This window comes from Octopus sinensis, linkage group LG16 (assembly GCF_006345805.1).
Source record: "Octopus sinensis linkage group LG16, ASM634580v1, whole genome shotgun sequence".
Taxonomy (NCBI): Eukaryota; Metazoa; Mollusca; class Cephalopoda; order Octopoda; family Octopodidae; genus Octopus; species Octopus sinensis.
The window spans coordinates 11466381-11483043 of NC_043012.1; the positions used below are offsets into that span (position 1 = coordinate 11466381).

At 38.2% G+C, this 16663-nt stretch overlaps 1 protein-coding gene across 4 annotated transcripts in view; it reads left to right on the forward strand.

Moving 5' to 3' along the window:
- The window catches only part of LOC115220508 (DIS3-like exonuclease 1), a 47083-nt gene that overhangs the window by 4616 nt on the left and 25804 nt on the right, over window positions 1–16663 (forward strand). For all 4 annotated transcript variants that reach the window (XR_005002437.1, XR_005002436.1, XM_029790644.2 and 1 more), the window contains 14 exons: window positions 1234–1367; window positions 2778–2929; window positions 3226–3307; window positions 4514–4655; window positions 5330–5459; window positions 6651–6802; window positions 7863–7972; window positions 8195–8319; window positions 9519–9672; window positions 10166–10314; window positions 11306–11497; window positions 12830–12932; window positions 13946–14037; window positions 15022–15178. Coding sequence is in view for 2 of the 4 variants with exons in the window: in XM_029790644.2 (XP_029646504.1) it covers window positions 1234–1367; window positions 2778–2929; window positions 3226–3307; window positions 4514–4655; window positions 5330–5459; window positions 6651–6802; window positions 7863–7972; window positions 8195–8319; window positions 9519–9672; window positions 10166–10314; window positions 11306–11497; window positions 12830–12932; window positions 13946–14037; window positions 15022–15178 (1874 nt within the window). In the remaining 2 variants the exon portion in view is untranslated. The remainder of the gene's footprint in view (window positions 1–1233; window positions 1368–2777; window positions 2930–3225; window positions 3308–4513; window positions 4656–5329; window positions 5460–6650; window positions 6803–7862; window positions 7973–8194; window positions 8320–9518; window positions 9673–10165; window positions 10315–11305; window positions 11498–12829; window positions 12933–13945; window positions 14038–15021; window positions 15179–16663) is intronic.

Here is a 16663-nt window from a genome sequence, read left to right on the forward strand (position 1 = left end):
ATCGACCCCAGGACTTTTTCTTTGGAAACCTAGTACTTATTCCATCTGTCTTTTGCCGAACCGCTAAGTCAGGGGGATGTAAACACACCACCATCAGTTGTCAAGCGATGTTGGGGGGACAAACACAGACACACAAACATATACACACACATACATATATACGACGGGCTTCTTTCAGTTACTGTCTACCAAATCCACTCACAAGGCTTTGGTCGGCCCGAGGCTATAATAGAAGACACTTGCCCAGGGTGCCACGCAGTGGGACTGAACCCAGAACCATGTGGTTGGTAAGCAAGCTACTTACCACACAGCCACTCCTGTCTGAGATAATTTATTGTTTATTTGATTTTAATTCTTTAGAGTAGTAAATGTAATTTCTGGAGGTGAAACATGTTTAATATTTGGCCTCACTGAGGAGATGACAAGAGACTGAGAATTCTGGCAATTTGCTGTACTTGTAAATACATGTCAAGCTAAGTAAAACCATGGCCATCCAGATGTACAGTCAAGTCCTTTATGACCCATGCTGGCACCACATAAAAAGCCCTTGTACCTGCGTCACATAAAAACCATTCATGTAAATAGCATTTGTACTAGAATCACGTAAAACTATCTGTCCAGTGCTATGTAGTAAAAGCCCCAAGTACACTCTGTAAAGTGATTGGCATTAGAAGGGCATCCAGCCAAAGAAATTAGGCCGAAACAGACAGTTGGAGCCTGGGCAGCTCTCCAGCTGGCCAGCTGCTGCCAAATTGTCCAACCCATGCCAGCATAGAAAACAGACGTTAAATGATGATGATGATGATACATATCCAGGAATAAAACACTTGAGGATGTCATGTACATATCATCATCATCATCATTATGATCATTATCATTTTTATATCTACTTTCCATGTTGACATGGGTTAGCTGGGTTGTCACAGTCCAAGGCAGGTCTTACTTAGAGTTACTGATCTCTTAGACGGGTCTAAGGATCACGTCTCACTTGATGGTAAATATTTAGTGTGGTATCTATGGTTGGATTTCATTCTAACCACCAACTTTATAGAGTATGTAATGGTTCATTGCTGAGTTATGACCCCAGCAATAGAGAGAGGTTGCTTGACGATGTTAATATTTTAAAATATTCCATCTCTATAGGGGAAGCTTATAATCCCGAATATTATAGTTCTATGATTGTTGTTGTCTGAAAATATTACTTATTTTTCTATTTTGTTCTTTTTTCCACAGAAAATGATGTATTCCTATCATTGGATGTTTCACATTATGTTGTACTGGATAGCCAGATATGCAGGGACTATTTGGAAATATGGGAAACACCAGAGATAAAAGGAATTATATTCCCCCAAACTATTGTTAACAGTGTAAGTTTTTCTTTTATTATGTGTAAATACAAATCTACACGTGTGTAGTTATTGAAAATCTGCTTCAACAAATTCCATGGAGAAGTGATGTTAAATGATGATGATGGTGATGATGATGATATATATACATACATATATGTATGTGTATATATATGTGTGTGTGTGTGTGTGTTGTGTGTCATAAGTCCAAAACATTGCCTTTTCAGAAAACAAAAAAGTAGTTTCACCATTCCATTACTGTTTACATTAGCAACAGTTTCAGCTTAACAATAATACTTTGTTGGGTGCATAAAATCGTAACTCCATGCATGTATGATATTTTTAGTCAGAAATATTTTTGCAAAACCGTCGTATGTGGGACTAACTACACTTTTGAAAATGCTAAACCATTGTACTACACCTTGACAGTTTCATATCTTGGCATCTGAAGCAGCTGGAGATACGATAGGTTGACCAAAAGAACCAGCTTTTGGAAGCAAAATAAAATATTGGAAAAAATGCATTTGGCCAAGTTTGGACATACAACAGTTTAACATAACAGCAATGATGTATATATATGTGGGTGTATATATATATATATATAAACAATTGCAGCGTGGAAGGTGTTTATAAGCCATTTAAAAACACACAAAGACCGTTAGATTCACTTCAACATTAAAATTTAATTTACCAAAATATTTTCGTTGCTTTGAGACCGCGACCTGATCACTGACTATATTGTGGAGGTGTGTGGATTAGTGGTTAGGATGTTGGGCTCATGATCATTGTGGTTTCAATTCCTGGACTAGGCAATGCATTGTGTTCTTGAGCAAATCACTTCATTTCACGTTGCTCCAGTCCACTCAGTTTGCAAAAAGGAGTAATCCTACAATGGACTGGCATCCCATCCAGCTGGGGAATGTATACACCATGAAACCAAGAAATCAGCTCTTATGAGTCACCATGACTCAAGAAGGTAACTTTACCTTTGTGTATGTATATTACTTCTATTCTTTTACTGGTTCTCCTTCCATTTAGCTTTTGCCATGGTGATAAACTGGCATCAAAATACAAAAAATTCTACTGATGGCAATATTCTTTTACAGGCCATTCTGTAGCATTGCATGTTGATTATATCAAGTGCTCTACTTATTTTTATTGAGTGTTACTTATTTTATCAGCCTCTTACAAGGATGAAAAACAAAGGTAACCTTAGTGAGATTTGAACTTGGAATGAAAAATGCTGGAACAAATCCCCACATGACATTTGGTTTGATGCTGTACTGATCCTATTAAAAGTGTTTCATCTTCAGAGTTGAGCTTCACTCTCTTCAAGACTATAATCATATTAGCAATGCTTGTCTGTTTTGTAATGGAGAAGATACGTTACATGTTATGAAAGTAAAATGTAATAATTTGTTCTTCACTTAGGTCCAGTATGAAGGTAACAGCCGTCAGGTGAAACGACTGAAGGCCCTCCTGGATGATCCTCGTAAAGGATCAGTGTTGTTCTGTAATGAGTTTCATGAAGATGTGTATTGTGAAAGACAACCAAAAGAACCAACATCAGAATGGCAAACTAAGTAAGCTGCTCTGTTTGTCTGTCCGTCTGTCCATCCCAAACACTTCTCTCTCTCCCAAATACAGCCAGTATTTGTAAGCTTATCTTACTAAATACAACTAATACCGATAAACTTTTCTTTTTTTTCCCCCTTCATATTTTCTTCTTCTTCTTCCTCTTCTTCCATTTCTTTCTTCATTATCTGATCTCCCTGTCTGTAGAATCCTCTGCTCCAAGTTCTCAAAAGCTTTTTTCCTTTTAACTATCATGTTCTAATTAGTCTTGCTTTTGTTTCTTTTCTCCTTGTACCATTCCTAGGTGTTGCTACAAAGTCTCAGAATGGTATTACAACCACCTAAATGGTCAAATGCCTATTATAATGGTGACTGATAATACGAAGGTGAGTTGCCGATCTCTTTCAGTACCTCAACATCCAATCAAACTATAAAATGGCTTTTCCCTTTTCTGTATTTGTAAATTAATATTCTGTGTCTCAGTCTTCAGCATCCTCCTTGATAACTCTGTTCATAGATGCATTGAATCAATCAAGATTTTTTAAAGATCTTCTTGGATCCATACATGTGATAGACTGGTTGTTGCTGTTGAGTAAAAGAAGAAAAAAAGTTCTCTACGTTTGTTTGAGAAACTGTATCTTTTAAAACAACTTAAGAACCTTCAGTGATTGTGTAAATACTAGGAACGAGATTTTTCTTCATGACCATATTTTACAAAATACATCTTAGCAGAAATTAACCCCTAGCAGATGGAAAACGGTACTGACTGCATTGAAATACTGTGTGTGAGCAGTACAATGTCTCGTTCTGTGCTGCACCTTGTTTTCAAATACACCACACTGTAAAGACATAAAATTGTTTGTTTGAAAGATTATGTAGTTACTAAACGGCCTAATACCAGTACACAGCACCGACTGTCAGTACTAAATCTGTCTGCAAGGGGTTAAGGATAAATTACGTGGCACTTCGTAAAGAATTCTAGTGTTGGCTTATGTAATTTTTGATATTCATAAGATACTGGTTATATTTACTGTGAAGTTAATTATTTCTTCTGTGCTTCTCTGTCTTTTTCTAAATGCTTCTGCTCATTCAAACATCGATTGCTATGCCATCATGTTGTTTTTACCAGCTTGCTAAATAGCAAAATAAGTTAATATTTTGGCCAGGAAACCATGGGAAACTGTATTTCACAAGGGTTTTTGTGGTTTTTATTAAGAAAATAAAAACTCTTTGAACTGATCAAATGCTTTATATATTTACATTTTTCTCAATTACTCTTGTATTATCTCATGGCTTTGAAATTTTGAAAAATGTGATTGTTTAGTTTCAGAATGACAAAGTAAGGTAGTTTTGGGAGGCTGGATCTGACCACTTTTAACATAAAACAGATGGAATATTTGGGCTGGGTATGGCTGGTTTGAATGACGAAGGGCTAAAACTTAGGTGCACAGCCAAGTTTATTTCTCTAAAATCAGTCACTGCAGAACTTCTTGATTCTATAGAATCCACTTTGAAAAAAAGCATGATTTGTAACAGTGATTGGATTCACTTAATTAATTATATGTGACTAATTACTTTTGTTGGTCTTTCAGATGATTGAAGAATATGGATGCAAAACTTTGAACGTCTTTGTTTTATCAATGGAAGACTACATGAATAACTTTTGGGAGGAACTTCCAGGAATAATTGATTTGTACGCGTCTCTTCGTGCATCTTTAGACAGTAAACAAAAAGGTAAATGAATGGTTGACCTTTTCCCTCTGTCTGTCTGTCTGTCTGTCATTGTCAGGTGTCATTGCTGCATATGAACATAGAACTGCTCTAGATTCCAAACCAGGAACCTTTGTTTCTAAGCCATATATTTCGTTTGAATCATTTACTATTATGCTGGTGACAAAGTTGGAGCTGAGGAGTGGTAAGTAGCTTGCTTACCAACCACATGGTTCCGGGTTCAATCCCACTGCGTGGCACCTTGGGCAAGTGTCTTCTACTATAGCCTGTGAGTGGATTTGGTAGACGGAAACTGAAAGAAGTCTGTTGTATATATATGTATATATATATATATATATATGTGTGTATGTATATATATATATATATATGTATGGGTGTATATGTTTTTGTGCATGTTTTTTTCCCCCCAACATCGTTTAGCAAAAGAGGCTGATAGAATAAGCACTAGGCTTACAAAGAATAAGTCCTGGGGTCGATTTGCTCGACTAAAAGCGGTGCTCCAGCATGGCCACATTCAAATGGCTGAAACAAGTAAAAGAGTAAAGAGTAAAAGATATATATATATATACACACACACATACATATATACTTATATATACATGTTACTTACTTTTATATTAATTTTCTTTTTGGATTGTGTATTTATTTTCTTTTTTCCAATTTTCTTGTCTTTTCAGGAACAGAATATTTGGGATATCTTCCAATGCACTGTCTTGAGAGTGGTGTCAAAACTGGTCTCTTCATAAAGGGACACTTAAATGTCAACAAACATGATGCTCAGAGAGAAGCTTTTCTACAGCGTAGCAGGTCAGTCCACTTATAATTGTATACATGTAGCATTGATCTCCATGTTCCCTACATCTATGTGTGTATCTGTGTATATATTTGTAAGATTGCGAGTTTGATACGTGGTAGTACATTGTTTTTCTTGAGTAAGACACTTTGTTTCATGCTGCTCCAGCCCACTCGGCTGGTAGAAAAGAGTGGTACCTGTAATTCAAAGGGTCAGCCATGTCACATTCTGTGTCGTGTTGAATCTCTCCGAGTACTACGTTAAGAGTAGATGTCTGTGGAGTGCTCAGCCACTTTACTCTTTTACTTGTTTCAGTCATTTGACTGCAGCCATGCTGGAGCACCGCCTTTAGTTGAGCAAATTGACCCCAGGACTTAATTCTTTGTAAGCCTAGTACTTATTCTATCGGTCTCTTATACCGAACCGCTAACTTACGGGGACGTAAACACACCACCATCGGTTGTCAAGTGATGTTGGGGGGACAAACACAGACACACAAACTCACACACACACATATATATATATATATACATATATACGACGGGCTTCTTTCAGTTTCCGTCTACCAAATCCACTCACAAGGCTTTGGTTGACCTGAGGCTATAGTAGAAGACACTTGCCCAGTGTGCCACGCAGTGGGACTGAACCCAGAACCATGTGGTTGGTAAGCAAGCTACTTACCACACAGTCACTCCACTTGCATGACTATCTCACAAGCAGGCTGACCCATTGTTCGGATCAACAGGAACACTCGTCATCATAACCAATGGAGTGCTAGGGGGATGAGGTGGTGAGATAAGATCTTCAGGTGTTGAGTCTCATAGAAGCAATGACAAGTGACTGAGAATTCTGGCAATTTCCTGTTCTCGAGAAGACACGTGGAGCTAATTGAAATCATAGTTGCAGCCAGTGCCAGTGACACATGAGAGGCACCTGTGTCAGTGACACATAAGGAGCACCCATGTCGGTGACACATGTAAACGACACCCAGTAGACTCTGTGGAGTGGTTGGTGTTAGGACAGGCATCCAGCTGTAGAAACCAAGCCAAAACAGACTGAAGCCTGGTGCTGATCTCTGGGTTACCAGTACCAATCAAACCATTTTACTGATGCCAGCATGGGTGCTAAATGATGGCAATGATTTCTATGAAGCATCATTAAATAAAACTTTTCCTTTTTGTTTTTTTTGGTTTATTAAATTTCAGCTGCTCTGATATCAAAAGTGGTAATACCGATATTCTAATTCATGGAATGCCTCACCGAAATCGTGCCATTCATGGTGACCTAGTTGTTGTGGAATTATTACCAAAGTCTGAGTGGAGAGGCCGGTCAATGTGTCTTAATGAGAATAATCAAGGTGAGCTGGAAATTATTATTAATAATCATTTATCATATCTTTTATTGCAGTCTTACAATCACAATAAAGAAAATGTTCTAGTTATAACCATCCTGTCCTTATTCAAACATTGTGTTTCTAGGTCTATGTTATGGAAGTGTGTGTGTGTGTGTGTGTGTGTGTGTGCATGCGTGCTTGCATGTGTGCACATGTGTGTGATTTGCTGTATTAATGAAAATGTACTGTAAATAATTAGTTTATATGTAAAGAGCCCTGGTGTTGGTGCTATACACACACACACACACGTATGTGTTTTATGTATAATAATATATGGAAACAAACTTTAGCTGGAAAAGCATAAAAGCACTCAATACATATATGTAAAATGTAGAATATATTTTTACAAACAAAAGGTTGACAGTAACTTTGAAGTTAGAGTATTTGATGTGACAGCTGGAAGAAGAAAGGACTGCTCTAACAGTTGGTTGGGACTCATTTTCAACTAAGAAGATTAGAGCAACATGAGGTGTGGAGCCTTACTCAGGAACACAATGTACCAGGAATGAAACCCACAACCTCATGATCATAAGCTCTATACTTTAACCAACAGCCCTCATTCTAAGTATTATATATAATCTATCTCAAACGCACACAAACTATGACAATTGTTGTAAAGTTGTTCACCTCTGCTGATTTAAAATTAAATCCTCTACTCCCATTTATAAAATATCGACAAGGATTAAATCTTCTCCCATTTATAAAATATCAATCAGCCCAGTTAAAATATTGGTCTCAAATTCTGGTACAAGGCGAACAAATTCCGAGGAGGGTGTCAAGTCGATTAGATTGACCCCAGTGTTCAACTGGATGTTATTTCATCAACCTTAAAATGATGACCTTGGTGGATTTTGAACTTGGGATGTAAAGATGGCTGAAATGCTGCTAAGAATTTTGCCCAGCGTGCCTACAGTTCTGCCAGCTCCTCACTGTCTTAAACCCAGTTAAAATATTAATCTAAGAAATATTTGATTCAAGAGATGGTAGTTTCTTCATTTTTGTTTTTTGGTTTGTATTTCCACAGGTTCTGAAGATGAAGAATCTGATATGTCAACTGTGATGCCAAATGGTAAAGTAGTTGGAATCATTCAAAGAAACTCCCGAGACTACGCTGCCTCTTTAGTTACAGATGAGGTAATCTATTTTATTATTACTTATAGTTTCTCTTTTAAGGCTACGAGCTGGTCAAGTCACCACATAGGATTTCTTGTGCTGCAATGTGTCTGGGTTTTGTGGTATAGCTTATTAGCTATTACAAGGCTTTAGCTGACAACCTTTCCATTATTATATGTTATTTTCATGTGTTTACAAGACCTTTAGAAATTATATTCTTGTTTCTTTCTGTTATTTTTGTAGAATATGGAATCAGAAGGGAAGAAAAATCCTCGACGAGCTGATCGTGTCTTAGCAATTCCTTGGGATTACCGAATACCAAAAATTCGTATAAGTACCCGTCAAATTGAAAACCTCAGAGATCAAAGGTGATTATTAGTAATTATCAATTCTTGTATGTTCACATCTGATAGGAACACCTTTAATTAAGTCAGGTGTAGTTCATAATTTTCGTTGGTTACCCACTTTCTTTAACACCAAATTATTGCTATAGAAATTAGCTGTGGAAATATGCTGTGCTTGAGAAGACTCAGCAAGCTCAAGTGAGACCATAACCTTGTAGCCTATGCCAGGGGTATAATCAGTCCACTTATGTGTGCCTTTCCTTCATTGGACACTAAACTCTGCTTGTGAAGGACTGTTGAGGCAAGTGAAATCAAAATCAAATTCGATGACCAGCATCCATGCTAGTGGACCGCTAAGAGTACCATACGAGTGTGATCATTGCCAGAGCAACAAGCTGGCCTCCGTGCCGATGGCACATAAAAAGCACCATTCGAGCGTGATCGTTACCAGAGTCACCTTACTGGCACTTGTGCCGGTGGTATGTGAAAAAAACATTCGAGTGAGGTCATTGCCAGTGCCGCTGGACTGGCTCCTGTGCAGGTGGCACATAAAAGCACCATTTCAGTGTGGCCGTTACCAGTACCGCCTGACTGGCCCTCATGCTGGTGGCACGTAAAAGTACCCACTACATTCTTAGAGTGGTTGGTGTTAGGAAGGGCATCCAGCTGTAGAAACTCTGCCAGATCAGATTGGAGTCTGGTGCAGCCATCTGGTTCGCCAGACCTCTGTCAAATCGTCCAACCCATGCTAGCATGGAAAGTGGACGTTAAACGATGATGATGATGATCTATTGCTTTAATTTCCATACTAAATAACAATTTGTATCTTTATTGAGTATTTTAACCATTTTTATTGTTGTTGTTGTTTAGATACAGGTCAGCCATAATAGAACAGGCTTATGATTCAAAGGATTCCAACTGTGTTCAGTTTTTTTATTTCAGGTTGGGTGGTCAAAGCTGGAATGCTTTTGGTCATTTCTGCTCAGTGAAAGTTGATTGTCTGTTAAATAACAACTTTTGTTTTAATTCAGGTTCCATTCTCCTCAATATTACATCCACAATGGTAACATAAACCACATTTTATTCTTGATAGGATATTGGAGGAATCAAAAAAGTTGCAGGTGGACCAGGTATGACACAGGCAGAGTGGTCATGTCAGGACATTATACCTGTGTCATTTCAAATTCAATGTTTGTTATTGTTTAAAATTTATTTCATTTTAGATTTGTGGTAAGGATTGATTCTTGGGAATTAGGTTCCCAATACCCCAATGGGCATTTCGTCCGAACTTTAGGCCCTGCTGGAGACCCAGAAACTGAAATTGCCACCATTCTAGTAGAGAACAATATATTTATTGGAAATTTTTCAGATTCACAGGTAAGTAGAAACACAACTTTATTAAGAAAAGTTTTTTTTCCAGTTATGTTTTTTTTTTGCCTTTAAAAATAGTATTCATGGGCCAAGTGGTGTCCTAGAGATCAAATAAGGCCAGGTGGAAGGCCTCCATGACAATGGGAAGACGATTCAGTCAAGCGATTTGGGTCATAATGGAAAAGAACAGCACAATTAAGACAGAATTGGAAGTGCATTGTGACCAGTGGTGTATAACAACATTTGATGATCTGGTCGATACTGTGATACTGCATTGGTTTTCTTATAACTTTGACCAATTGCTTGTTTTTGTGTCACAGAAGTCAATTACAATAAATGTTGGTTTAAATCAGAGTAACAACTGGGGATAATCCTGAATATTATGCATAAGTCAGTTTTGGGTTGGATCCTAACGAATTGTTGAAATCATATAAGGTTAGATGATGGAAATTATAATTATTGCCATATTATGAAGGTTTTTTTTTTTTAATCCTTACAGTTACAAGAACTCCCTAAAGTAAGTCCAGAAAATCCTTGGGAAATTCCAGTAGAAGAATCTTCTAAAAGGAGAGACCTTCGAAAGAGCCATCTTGTGTTCAGTATTGACCCTCCAGGCTGTGAAGATGTTGATGACACACTGTCAGTGAGGTAATAATGTCTGGGTCCTTTTAAATCCAGGGTCTTCTGTCTTTCATTCTCATATTAATTCACTACAGCTGAAACTTCATCTATAGCTTTGTAACTTGTAAAGGGCTGGGACCTCTCTTTACTGTTCTGTATTTTAAACTCTTTCTCTCCCTCCCCCTTCTCACCTTCTCTCTCTGTTTCCCTCTCCCTTTCTCCCCTCTCTATTCCTCTATTTCTCTCTCCCTCCCCCTCTTCCTTTCTTTCTCTCTCTTCCTCTCTATCTCGTTATTATCACTCATTGAACCTCAAGGGTTGTTTGTAGTGAGAAACTGTCAGTTTGTAGCCTGTGAACCATCATTAGTCCTGGTTCACCTCGGACTATTCAACCTTTGTAATAGTTGAACTCACTCTGTAAAAGTGGTTGGTAACAGGAAGGGTATCCAGCCATAGAAACCAAACCAAATGACACATATGGGCACCAGTCTGTGGAAGCTGTGGCTCCCAGTAAGAAAGGATTCCAGCTATGGCTACCCACCCAGTCTGGCACAGAAAGCAGACATAAAACCTTGTTCACAATATATGATGCCAGTGTTGAAAGTACAAGTGTAGTCTTTATTTACAATACTCATGCCTTTCAGAAAGGCATGAACATCAATCAATCTCATCTCCCACCCTATATAAATTTGTGCAAGTATACAAAAAGATTACACAGTTCTATATTTAAGAGATGAGGAATTATGTACATTATTTACATTTGATGGATATTTGTCCTCATTTTGTTTGTTGTTAACACGTTTCGGGCATATGGTATAGTGGTTAAGAGCGCAGGCTACTAACCCCAAGATTCTGAGTCCGATTCCAGGCAGTAACCTGAATAATAATAATAATAATAATAATAACATCAAACTTGCCCCTATACATGTCATACTTTAGGATTATATCGACTCTCAGATATTTCTACCGAAGAATGGTAATTTCTTGTAAAGCTTTGCTTTCGTTTCTCTATCTTCAGGCATCTCCCAGACGGTCATATTGAATTAGGTGTCCACATTGCTGACGTCACCTTCTTTGTGAAGCCGGGTTCACTGTCAGACTTGGAAGCTAGAGGTCGTTCCACTACGGTTTATCTCGCTGACCGCCGTTACGACATGCTGCCATCAGTCCTGAGTTCTAATTTATGTTCACTGGTCAGCGGAGAGGACAAGTAAGTCATCAAGCATCATTTATAGATAAGAATAAGCTTTGCTGATGTTGTTGGTTGGCTGTGGTTGTGGTGGTTGTGATTGCAGTCCCAGGTTAGTGCTGATTAAACAGACTTAAAATCAAAAGGGTTTCCAACTGTGACCATCATGTCATTTTATTTTTACAAATAGAGAATCTAAAGTGTGATCGTTACTGCATCGCCTTACCAGCACTTGTGCTGGTGGCATGTGATATATTCGAGCGAGGTTGTTGCCAGTGCATAAACACACCAACACTGGTTGTCAAGTGGCAATGGGGGACATACAGACACAAAGACACACTCACATAGATATATATATATGTGTGTGTGTGTGTGTGTATATATATGTATATGACGGGTTTTTTTCTGTTTCCATCTACTAAATCCACTCACAAGGCTTTGGTTGGCTCGAGGCTATAATAGAGGACACTTGCCTAAGTTGCCACACAGTGGGACTGAACCTGGATCCATGTAGTTGGAAGCAAGCTTCTTACCTCACATTCACACCTGTGCTTAATTGCTGATAAATAAAGTATCAGTTTAGTTTTGTGGTCAGTTCTTTATTTTCTTCATACCTATGGATTGTACCAGTAATTCAAACGTGCAGCCCTGTCATATTGTATTACACTGATTCAACCTAAGAACTGCATTAAGGGTACACATGTCTTTGGAATACCCTTATAACTACTTAACAAATGCCACTTGTTGCTACTTAACAAATTGCAATTCAGTTGGTGAAACAACTGTCCCTGTCTCTGCGGCCCCTTCCATCTGTCCTTCTGCAACGGCACTTGCGGTGGTTTGGCCATGCATGTAGGCGTCCGGTGGGTGAACTGAGCCGTGATGTCCTTCTCCCAACTCCACTTCCCAACTGGCGGAAACGCGCGGGCGGGCAGCTGAAGACCTGGACTACGACGATCAAGGAGGATCACTCCGTGCTCACGGGTCCGCAGGTGGTCAGCCTGCGTGGATGGAACCGTGACTGGCTCGCTATCTCCAGTGAACTGGCGCAGGACTGTCGTGCGTGGGCTGCCATGGTTCGTGATGCCTCGAGGGTGGTAGAAGAAGCCGACTCAACCCGCCCAGGGTGAATGTCGCCACAAGTACAAGTAAGAAACAACTGAATTTTTATTGTCTTGACCGACAGAGAATTGACCTTATAATTGTGGTAGCTGCAGTTCTGGTATCATCAAATTCTTCTAATGTCTGAATTGCCACAGACAACTGGCTTGGAAGCAGGAAATGTGTCTGTTTTGTAATATGGCAAAGGTTTTTGGTGTTGAAGCAGAATCATTCGTTAATGTATCTTTGCAGATGTTCTGTGAGTGTTATGTGGGAGATGGATGCCAGCTTCAATGTCCTTGATGTCTGGTATGGCCGGACTCTGATTAATTCTTCGTATAAATTAACATATGAGGTAAGACTTTGATGCTTTTATTCTCAATTCTTCACTTGTTTCTGCTGGATGTGTGAAAAGAATTTGAAAAATAATTTTTAAAAAATCAATAAATAAAATAAAGGAGAATTGTGGTTGAAATTTTGCAAAGATTGGAAGAGGTGGAGAGAAAGAAAGAGAGAGATCTTACCTTTTATTCAGTTGTAAAGATGTCGTCATCTTAATCACTCAGTTCTATAATTAAGAGATGAGGAATTATGTACCTTATTTACATTTGACGGATATGCCCACGGGCTTAAGGCATAGTGGTTAAGACCGCGGGCTACTAACCCCAAGATTCCATGTTCGATTCCAGGCAGTGACCTGAATAATAATAATAACAACAACAACAATAACGGCGGCGGCGGCCCCTCTGCTTGCCAGCCGCGGTCAAACCATCCAACCCATGCCAGCATGGACAATAGATTTTAAATGATGATGATGATGATATATATATTCTTCTAATTGTTTCAGTCAGTTGACTGTGGGCATACACACACACACCTAAGTATAAATATATCTATCTATATATACATATATATATATGGTAACCCACATTTTATTGGTATGGTAGTAATAACTTTAAAATCCCAGCATGTTGCAGAAGTTGATTAAAAAGTTTGGCTTTGTAATGTTAATAACTTTAAAATACTTAATTCATCTTTACAATTAATAAACTGCAAACTATTTCTGCAAATTATCTCTCACTTTCTGTCTCTGTCCCTTTCTAAGTCTTCTTTTCCATATCTATCTGTCTGTCTGTCTGTCTGTCTGTCTCTCTGTCTCTCTCTCTCTCTCTCTCTCTCTCTCTCCTTCTACTCCTGTGCTCTCTACTTTTCCTTATTTCATATTGTTTGAAAATGTCTCAGGTCTCCAACCTGCTTCCTACAATACAAGGAGAACTAGACATGAAAATTTGTCTTTACATGTTTATATGTTTAAATGTTCAAAATCACTATAGTATTGTGCATTAAACTGTGGTTGTAATTTGACAGACAGCTCAGGCCTTAGCTGATGGAGCTACAGTAGAAGAGGCTTCCTCAAAGATTACAGAACTGGAAACATTAGGAACAGACAAACACCAAAGGTATTGTTTTATCTGTCTACCTATCTACCTATCACTCAGTCTGTCTGTCTATCTATCAGTCTATCTATCTATCTATCTGTCTGTCTACCTGTCTGCTCTTCCACCCATCCATTTACACATTCATATGCTGTGACTGCGAATACTCGACAAATAACGTGAGTTCATGGCTGTTTCCTGCACCAGCTTCACATAGAAGCCCCAGCCCATCCAAAGTACCTTGGATCACAGAACAGCCTGTTGTGCTTACCTTGGATCGAAGGGCAACCTGCTGTGCTTGAGGAGACCTATTGAGTCAAGTACATCGACATCAAAAAAATCAAATGGAAATTGTAGCTGTGATACTACAATTTTATCTACCCCATTCCCTAATTTTGTATTATGCACACACACACACACACATCCAATGTAAGTAAAATTGGTTTCTCTTAGAGGGAAGAAAGCATCCAAGTTTTCAGTGGCTCAACTGTTTAATATCCAGTTTAGTTGAGTAAAACTTTACAATTCACATGGATATATATTAATTTTATAAAAAGGAAAAGGAAATGGAGATATACAATTGCCAATTCAAAAATTAAAATTTATTAACATAATATTATATTATATTCATGTAATAATATAATGTAATAAATAAATATCAAATACGAATTATATACAATTGTTTCGATTCTTACCCATAACAAAATTATAAAAGTCCATGTTTGTGGGTAAGAATCTCTTCAGTGTAATGTTTGATACACACACACACAAACTCATATTTAAAGACAGTGGGTGGGGAGGGAGAGATGCATCCTTTTGCCTCTATACATACCTGTGCTCTGTATATCATCCATCCATCCATCTGTTTCTGATATTTAGCAGGTTGAGCAACAGTGTCCTGGGCCCTCATCCTTCATTAACCTCATCAATCATCATGAATGATATTAGGTCATTGCGTTTTCAAATGACTGACCTAACTCACAGTTTCTTTTATCGTTATCATTACAGAGTTGAAGAACTTCGTGTTGCCATCCGCTTACTTATGGAAATAGCATTCCAACTGAAAGCTGAGAGGAAAGAAAAAGGGGCTCTAGATCTCGATGGCCTCGAAGTTCGGCCGGTTGTTGATGAAAAGAAAAACATTTCTGAGTTAATCATTGACAAGGTATAGAAACATACTCTTTTACTCTTTTTCTTGTTTCAGTCATTTAACTGCAGCCATGCTGGAGCACCACCTTTAGTCAAGCAAATCAACCCCAGGACTTATTCTTTGTAAGCCTAGTACTTATTCTATTGGTCTCTTTTGCCGAACCACTAAGTTACGGGAATGTAAACACACCAGCATTGGTTGTCAAGCGATGCTGGGGGAACAAACGCAGAGACACAAACATATGCACACACACACACACACACACACACATATATACATATATACGACGGGCTTCTTTCAGTTTCCGTATACCAAATCCACTCACAAGGCTTTGGTCGGTCCAAGGCTATAGTAGAAGACACTTGCCCAAGGTGCCACGCAGTGGGACTGAACCCAGAACCATGTGGTTGGTAAGCAAGCGACTTACCACACAGCCACTCTTGCGCCTAGGAAGATAACAGTTAAACCTTAAAGGAATCACTTTTTTTCCCAATAATTTTGTGTTTGCGATTGTTATGGCTAACATAGAATTGTTAGAACATTCAGAGAAAATACTTTATGTTATTTATTTTGGATCTTTGCTTTTCGAGTTCAAATCTCACTGAGGACAACTTGTGAGCTTATGCATGTCCTCAGCACATATTTCACTGCCATTCAGCAGACTCTCTCAAACTATTTATTCCAAAGTGTAGTTGAGGAGGTATCCTCTTTAAAACTATTAATGGTTTGCAATTTAGTTGGGAACTGAATTAGTAGTGAAGCTTGGAAGCTGCTGCAATTGACGAAATAGTGGACTTAAGAACATATCCAACCACTACTGTGGTGAATGATATGAAACTGACATGTTGGTCATGGCAGGAATGTCTTTGATCATAGACCTGCTTGAAATCAGAGTTAAACTGGGGCTAAACTGGCAGAAAGTGTAGTGTCTATATCCTTTTAATTGATGGCTTCTTTCTTCCTTTCTTTTATCATCACCACCACCATCATCATCATTTAATGCCCATTTTCCATGCTGACATGGATTGGACAGCTTGACAGGACAGTCTCTGGCAAGATTTTATCTGAAATAATTCTAACTTTGATATAGAAGTCGAGTGAGGGTATGAGGGGATGATGTAAGGACTATCTCATGACATTTGGTACCAAAATAGTTCAGCTTAAAAACAATGAACCATCAGACTCAGGAACTAATTCAAACTTTTGAATTTGGATAATAATAATAATAATAAAAAAAAAGCTTCCAATCCCAAAATAACAAAAAATTTTGTTTATTAATTTTTTTCTCTTATTTTCTTTCGTTTTTGGATTTGGTTTGCAAGATTCTTTATATGAGTTCGTGTATTGAAGCATATTCTGTTGTGTCTGGGGAGAGTCATTTTCTTTTTGTGCCTTATAATGTAAAACACTCACTGGTGAAATTTCCACTTATTTTATATTTTTATTTTCCTAAAATTTTCGTTGCATCTTGCAATCTTTTCAATAGTCTTGACTCTCTTA